This window comes from Pinus tabuliformis, chromosome 4_2, assembly GCF_031772625.1.
Source record: "Pinus tabuliformis cultivar Carrire ecotype Pingquan chromosome 4_2, CPIR1, whole genome shotgun sequence".
NCBI classification, from domain to species: Eukaryota; Viridiplantae; Streptophyta; class Pinopsida; order Pinales; family Pinaceae; genus Pinus; species Pinus tabuliformis.
In genome coordinates this window covers 780,649,511-780,657,969 of record NC_142304.1, presented here as the reverse complement: position 1 = coordinate 780,657,969, position 8,459 = coordinate 780,649,511, and the positions used below count along the sequence as shown (strand labels likewise).

At 33.6% G+C, this 8,459-nt stretch overlaps 1 protein-coding gene across 1 annotated transcript in view; it reads left to right on the top strand.

The window, feature by feature from the left end:
• Positions 1–1,400: 1,400 nt before the first annotated feature.
• LOC149171975 (uncharacterized) overlaps positions 1,401–8,459 on the top strand; it is a 71,404-nt gene continuing 64,345 nt past the window's right edge. Inside the window, exon 1 of the mRNA XM_089426155.1 lies at positions 1,401–1,687. Coding sequence (XP_089282281.1) covers positions 1,401–1,687 — 287 coding nt within the window. The remainder of the gene's footprint in view (positions 1,688–8,459) is intronic.

Genomic DNA, 8,459 nt, shown 5'->3' with positions numbered 1-8,459 from the left:
CTTACGTTACAAGATATGCAGACAAGGATCTTGCCACAACAATCAATGCCACTTTACCGTTTGCGCCCAGCCATTAATTTGTTAAAGAAAATAAGGAAAATACTTAAGATAAGAATTCACATCCATAAAAGGGATTCACATAGGCAAATGCGCCATCAATTGCAGGAACAGCTCGCACAATATGGCACCACAATAAACACTAACTGGTGTTGTCGATGCCATGGCCCATCATGCATATATGATTAGTTGCTCATTCTCACTTACATCTCTACATGATAGAATGCTTTTATTGTACATATGTTTAGAAGCCAACGAATACTTTCATTGTATATATGTTTGGTTATAACTTACCAAACACATCTCTATGTGTAGAGTGACTTTTCCCTGTTGACTTTAGGGTCTTCAGATTATTATGGATGTTGAGCGTTTTAGCGCTGGCCGGAACCAAACTCTGTTGTTTTGTTCTCGTTTTGTTAAGATCTATTTATGCAATTCATGGAATTACAGTGTTTAAATTTCTCTTCATAATTTATAGTGGTTATATTCTCCACTGAGTTTTGTATGGCTGTGAATGTAATCAGTAAATAGGTTGGGCGTTATCCTTTTCCTTGTAGTATACATATATGCATTTTGGTATTTTATGGCTAAACACTTGGTTTGAAATATTTCTACAATCAAATCTTGCATGTTGGGCATGTAAATAATTCCATTTCTGAAATCACAAAGGAATCTACCCTACTTTTACGTTGTACCATTTTAGTTTACACACACATTAATCAATTCAGCTGAAGTATTCCCTCTGGCATTGGACAATTATGGACTCCCAACAAGTTTCTAACCAGTCACAACAATATATCAGAGACTACCCTAGTGGAACTTACTAACTTATCCTCACTATCGTGGCTTTCTCTTTATCACAATATGTTGTATGGGGAGCTTCCAAGAACGATAATATCATGGAAAGTTCTTTCTTAGCTTAACCTTGCCAACAAACAGATCACATGATCATTTACTGCGTCACTTGAGCTGTTGCTTGTTCTTAACAGCCTTGACGTCTCAAACAATTTTCTTTCAGGGGAAATACCCCTTGAATCAGATAATCTCAAGTTGAGATTTCTTAATGTGTCTGGCAACCACTTGTCTGGCTTTTTCCCTGTTGGTTACAATATCTGGCATATGATGAAAGTTTTCTTCACAATCCAGGCCAGTGTGGAGTTGGGCCATCAAGGCTTCCTTCATGCTTCCATGCATCTGAAAATCATATAAATAGGGTATTGATTTCGGTTATTTTTGTGGCCGTAGTAGTCTGCTTGATTGGTATAGGTTTCCTCCATAAGAGACACAAGATTTTCGTGCAGGTTAAAACAAGTACAGAGTCTTGGAAACTCACATCCTTTCAAATGGTTGACTTTGAAGTGTTATACATTCTGAATCGATTGACAGAGTATCATGTTATTGGAAGTGGAGATGCTGGCAATGTGTACAAGGTGGCACTGGAAAATGGTAATATTGTTGCTGTGAAAAGGATCTGGAATAACGAGAATCCACGATCTGTCCAAGAAAAGAGATTTCAAGAAGAGATAGAGATTCTAGGAAAGATTAGGCATAACAACGTTGTAGAGCTGCTTTGTTGCATCTCTAGTTCAGATTCTAAGTTATCAGGCAAGAAATTGATTGTGGTGGACAGGTAAAAAAGAATAAACAGAGGGTTTTTATTTCCCTTTTTGAGGCTAGACCTTCAAGGTAGAGATGTTCAATGTTGGGCTTCTCGTGTCCATTTATGCTTACTGCTCCTCTGTTCTAAAGAGATGATCAACTATTTGGTGAGTGATACTTCGGGCATCTGTAACTTTGTAGTGTCTATCAATCTGCCCGAGGCGAACCTGGGACCTCTCTATGGCAGATCTCTGCACTATTGATGTGGACTAAGAGGAGAATATATGCATGAAAACCCCATGGTATGCTTGACTGGCTATAACTGTCAAAATACAGTAAATATTGTTCTCAAAGTGCACGCATGCAGACCTAATCTGGAAAATATCAGAGATCTATAACGTTCCAGCCATGTAAATAGACGCTGATAACAATGAAAGCAAGTGTGTAGCATTGTAAATAAATAGAAAGGATCTTTTATAGATTGAAGGATCAGTTTTCTGGTTTGAGTTTGACATGTTTTTGGCCTTTGTGTCTGTGAAATGCATCTAGTGCTTTTACGTTCAGTGAGGGATGAAAGGATATGTGTAGCATTGTAAATAGGTAGATCATATAGCGAATTATGTACAAAATGATCAGTTTTGTTGCTGAATTTAACATGCTTTTATCCATTTTGTTTCTGAAGTGCATTAGGTGCTCCCACGTTCAGTGTTGCTATGCAGATAGACTCTAGCTTCACTAAAGAGTTTAGGTACAAGAAGTGAGGTGACGAGATGGGATTTGTACTCAGTTCAAATCTAATTTCATTAAAGAATTTAGGGACTGTAAATAGGGTGATGGGACTTATATTAATTTACAAATTGAGGTTTTTCAATGGCCATTCCTTAGAGTAAAATTGTAACCCATGTATGGAATCTAGATAGTGGATTGAACGCAGTGAACATAAACAAATAACCTGGTTCTGGACAGTCTGATCTGGTTTTAGACAGTGTATTGAATGCATTGAACACAAACAAATACCCTGAAAGAACCTCGTTCCAGAGTATGATCTGGTTTTAGACAGTGTATAGAATGCATTGAACATAAACTATTAACCTGAAATAACTTGGTTTGATGTCTATGCTCATCATGATAGTGCAAGGATGCATAGATGTGTATACTTAAATAGTTAGTTTGATATATATGTTAAACATGGTAATGCAAGGATGCACATCTTCAATTAGTTGGTTGAACTCTGCTTTAACTGTAAACCTAGATGAATCTATTTCGGTATGAACTAAATCCATATTCAATCGACTCTCAAACTAATTCTGTATAAACTTTACTTGAGATTGTTGAACTTCTATGGCTGCTTTTATCATTCATGAGCATCACATCACCTCACTGCCTGCCATATCACATTCATGTGAATAGTAAACCATCAAAGGACACACCAGCGGGTAGGACAAGAGGATTAAGTACATTGAATGGAAATGGATAACTAGGTTTCATATTTATGTAATTATCTGCCCTTATCATTCATCAGCATCATGTCACCTCACTGTTTGCCATATGACATTCATATGAATAGTAAACCACACCAGTGGGTGGCATGAGGATTAAGTACATTAAATAGAAATGGATAACAAGGTTTTATATTTATGTGAAGCATGATAATGCAAGGATGCATATTTTAAGAGGTTTAAATACATTGAATATAGGTATATAGGTATAAGAATACAATAAGTATTGGTTTAAAATATTATAATTTGACTTTCTAATTACACTATTCAATTACGGGGCCTACCTTATTTCCATCTGGCTATGGTTACCGAGATACACGCAATGATAAATGTTGACATAAACCAAGTAAATAATATTACACGGCCTACCTTATCTCCATCTGGTTATAGTTACCGAGATGAGAGAATGAGTTAAAAACATGGATCGATGGGAGTGACTCTCAGTTGAGAGGAAATAAGACTTGCAGGCACCACTTGTGGTGCAAAGGCCTGAGAGCAATAAATGCCACCAGGACGACGAGTAAACACCCGGGAGTTAATTATTACATTACATATGTTATATTAAAATATAAAAATGAGTAATGAATATATTAATTTTAAAAATCAATTACTTATTAAAAAAATATTTTATATACAAGTTGGTTATATAAGAAACTGCATTACTTCGTTTAAGAAGATTTCCCAAATATGAATTTATAATGAGTTTCAAAATTTTAATAATATTTATTTTCATAATTAATTAAAATATTTTTATTAAATAAATTTTATTAAAAATAATAATAATAATAATGTTTAGGAAAAGCATATTACAATTAGTTAATGTTTTAATTGTAGTGTCAACCACCAATGTAAGTGATTTCTTTTAATATTTGCAAATCACAAATTTCTCCGCTTTTCATTTACCATGTAAAACGGTGTAATTTACTTTTTATTTAAAAAAAAAAAGTGTGTTGCCAATAATTTATTGACTTTTAAGTATGAACGCGTTTTAAATTTAATATATTGATATGAATGGTTTGGTTTTGGTTTTGTTGTTTTAGTATCAAATGTGCTGGTACGGGATGGTCATCGTGGTTATTGCCTTGGTCACTAGCGAGCTTTGTATATGCTTGACTATCTGTAAAGGTTTCTTCCTTTTAATAATCCTATTGACCTCTCTTTGTACCTTATGGTCATCGTGTTTATTGCCTTGGTCACTAGCAAGCTTTGTATATGCCTGACTATCTGTAAAGGTTTCCTCCTTTTAATAATCCTATTGACCTCTCTTTGTACCTTTTGGGACAATTGCTAATTGTTATATCTTTCATATATATTAAAATATTCGTATAAATAATTGTTCAGATAAAAGATTTCGAAATCAATCGAGAGACGGTCGACCAAAAACGAAGACTTAGAGCGTTGGCCACACAACTTGAAATTATTGACTCACAGCAGGGTATTGCATTCCACACATTAATTCCTTGCGCTCAACCATGTTTTTCGTGTCAGCGTCAACCAGGTGCTGTCATAAAGAATTTCAAAAATATTAATTTATTAAAAAGGAAAAAGAATCAAGTCAATTTAAATACCTAATTATGACCCTCGCGTATTAATTGCCAGCATGGTTTTAAAATAAAGTGGTCATTGTTATTTTAAACACGTTATCAATATATTTTTTAGGTAAAAAACTAAAAGTAAAACATAAATTTTAAATGGAAAATAAAAACATTTTAAGTATTATTTATTAAACCGGAAGTGAAAAATATTTCAAAATTTTAAATTTAAAAAAAAAAATATTAATCATCAAAACTGAAAATTTGTTTATATGGGTTAAAATTAAAAAATAAAAAATTAATAATAATAATAATAATAATAATAATAATATAAGTTTGAGGGGAAGAAATTGGATCCCTCTCTATTCATGTTAGGTTTGTAATTTAATATGGATCTATGTTGATTTAAGGTTTTTCACTTAATAATTTTTTTTGATATTACGAAAATTCAAAAAAAATAAATTAAGATGGTTCAAAAAAGTAATATTAGCATTTTTGTATATAGAGAATATGGACTAGATGTTGTATTGTTAGCCCTATCTTGTTATGTAAACAGTTTGACTCACCAAATTATATAAAAAATATAATAATTAAAATAAAATGAGGTAAATTATACTTGGTTGGTTTAGGCTCTCGTGGTTTTGACAACAAATTATTTTTCCAATGATTATATATATATATATATATATATATATATATATATATATATATATATATATATATATAACCATCCTAGATCCATCTACGAAGTGTTGAGAGTGATCAAATCTCTTAGGTACAAACCTCTTTTAGAGTGAAAAGATATTTGATTCTCTTAGTGCTTGGTAGATCCCGACTTAAATGGAACTATGATGATATACAATAGAATCCTATTGTAATGCATGTATCATCTATTTATTGAAATTACATTTTATTAGTATAGATCAAATATCAATCTCTTTGGTCGTAGTGAATTTTTTTGCTCCTCATAAAAGAGAAACAATTCCAATTCAAATCAACTTATCTTCTTTTTGTAGTGGAGATTGAAGATGAGATTCATTGGTTGTGGTGAATTATTTTTCTCCTAGTAGACGAGAAATAATTCCAATTCATATCAACTCATCATATCTTCTTGGAGTGGATATTGAAGATGAATTTCATTGGTTTTGGTCAATTATTTTGCTTGTCATAGAGGAGAATGGATTCAACTTCAAATCAACTCTTTATCCTCTTATTGCTTGGATATAAAAATGGTACTTAACAATATTCTATGGCTCCACATGCTAAGCATTTTTCTACCTAATCCACTTTCTTATATTTATTGTTTGGATTTATGAATAATACGTGCATGTTTTCTTTATGTCTACTCAATATGAACACAAGGCAGAGAGATCAAAATCGATTTAATGTAAGTTGAATTCCTTGTTTTTCCAAATTCGATTTATACTTACAAATTTTACTATTATTAATTAGGTAATTCCTTTTAGTAGTTAATGTTGAAAACTTGAGATTGTATGAAGCTTCAATGATTGAAGATCCTGAAGAGCAAGTTCAATTTCCTTCCATTGAGGATCTGTTGCCTGAGTATCTCAATGAGTTACAGGAGGACACAGTTCTTGACAGGAGGATAAGAACTTCACAACGAGGGGATGTTGAGTACCTAAGAGTTGGACTCAAAGGTACAAATCCAAGTAAAGCACGATGGATAGAAATTGGACAAGTGAAGGAACTTTATCCTCACTTACTTAATAGCTAAAAACCAAATTTTGATGGACCAAAAGCTTCCAGTAGGGAGGAGTGATCCAAAATGGATCCAGCATGGCCTCTAAATCTAAAGTCTTCAAATACATGTGAAAGTGGAACAAGGTTGAAGAGCTCGTGAAACGAAGCTAATGGTGCAAACCACATGCAAATCTAAGTTTGGATAAGGAAAATAGAGCCAATTAAAGATTCAAGTCAAAAGGTCAAAGCCTATGTCAGTAGGACATGTGGCAACCCGGGAAAGAGTCGTAGGTACCTGATGATGTCAGCGCAGTAGATGATGTGGTAGTCTACGATTGGTTCAGAACTTAGGCGATGAGGAGCAGCGGTAAAGAATAGAGATCGTCCGATCAAAGGAGATCGACGCATATCACGTTGAAACATGCAGGCAAGTTATCTAGAAAAACAGACGCAATATATTTATACAAGAGGAGCTAAACTCTTTGAGTTTATTGTGTGCCCTCAAGGGAGGAAGCATTTTTAGACCGGGAGCATGCGATTCCACTCAGCAAGTGACACATAGTCTCCTAAAAACCACTTTATCACGTGCCTTCAGAGAAATAACGAACATGCTAGTTGGAAAGTGAAACCGCATGACAACCGTCGGATGGTAGAGAATAGATAAATGGTGCAGGTTTTTTGGATCAGTTGAGGAGTGGGACGTGACAATCGTCAGATGGGTTTGTTCTTGAGATCAGCGCCGAAGAAAGGCCGGATGGTCGGGGTCCACCCGCGCCCGCCGATCCTTTCGTTTTTAGCTTGTTTCTATTATAAACATATTGTTTCCATGTTTAATGGAAATTGTAACTAAAACGTGTTATAAAAACACTGTAATATAGAAAGTTGGCAGGAGAGTGTATTGTAAACCATTCCAGGGGGTCTGGAGGTCAGAGTGACCAGTACGGTCGTGTATATGCTCATTTCGACTGAAGATTCGAGTGAAACTCAGTGGTGAGATCCATTTCTGTGTTGAGACTTTGTTTTTGAGCTCACACCTGTAACAACCATTTTGAAGACATAATATAGAGGTTAGCACTGGTATCTAGGACCAAGAGACACAGCTAGGATGTCTGGTGAACTCCTTTGCCACTTTTGGCTGTGTTGGTGTGTTATTGTTGTGTTTTCTGATTATTTAATTGTCTATATTAATAAAATGTAATATAGACAACTCTACACATAAGTCTGTAATACCCTTTTATCAATCTCAGATCAAGATGTTTATTTTTAATGATGTTTGATTGCTTGCACTAGATGCATTGGTTTCAGTGTAAATGTTTCTTTCTAATCCTAGTTGATTGCTTTCACTAGATGCATTGATTTGTGTGTACATGTTGTCTAATTATATTTCATTGCTTCCACTAGATGAATTGATTTCAGTGTAGATGATCATTTATAATCCTATTTAATTGCTTGCGCTAGATGCATTGATTTCATTGTAGATGGTGATTTATAATCTTATTTGATTGCTTGCACTAAATTTATTGATTTCAATGTAGATGTTGAGTTCTAATTATATTTGATTTCTTGCACTAGATGCATTTATTTCAGTGTAAATGTGATTTCTAATCCTATCGGATTGCTTCTAGTAGATGCATTGATTTTAGTGTACATGTTTTCTAATTCTATTTGGTTGCTTGCACTAGATGCATTGATTTGAGTGCAGATGTTGATTTCTAATTATATTTGATTGCTTGCACTAGATGTATTGATTTCAATGTAGATGTTGATTTTTTATTATATTTGATTGCTTGAACTAGATGCATTGATTTATGTGTAGATGTTGATTTCTACTCCTATTTGATTGCTTGCATTAGATGCATTGATTTCAGTGTAGATGTTGTTTTTCTAATCATATTTGATTGTTTGCATTAGATGCATTAATTTCACTGTAGATGTTGATTTCTGATTTCATGTAACTAGATGTATGATGGTGCATTAATTTTGAAGTGATTGGATTAACAGTGTGATTGATTTTAGTGTAAGCACAAAAAATTTATTGACAATGTGTTTTTTTTTTGGTTATAGTAATTCA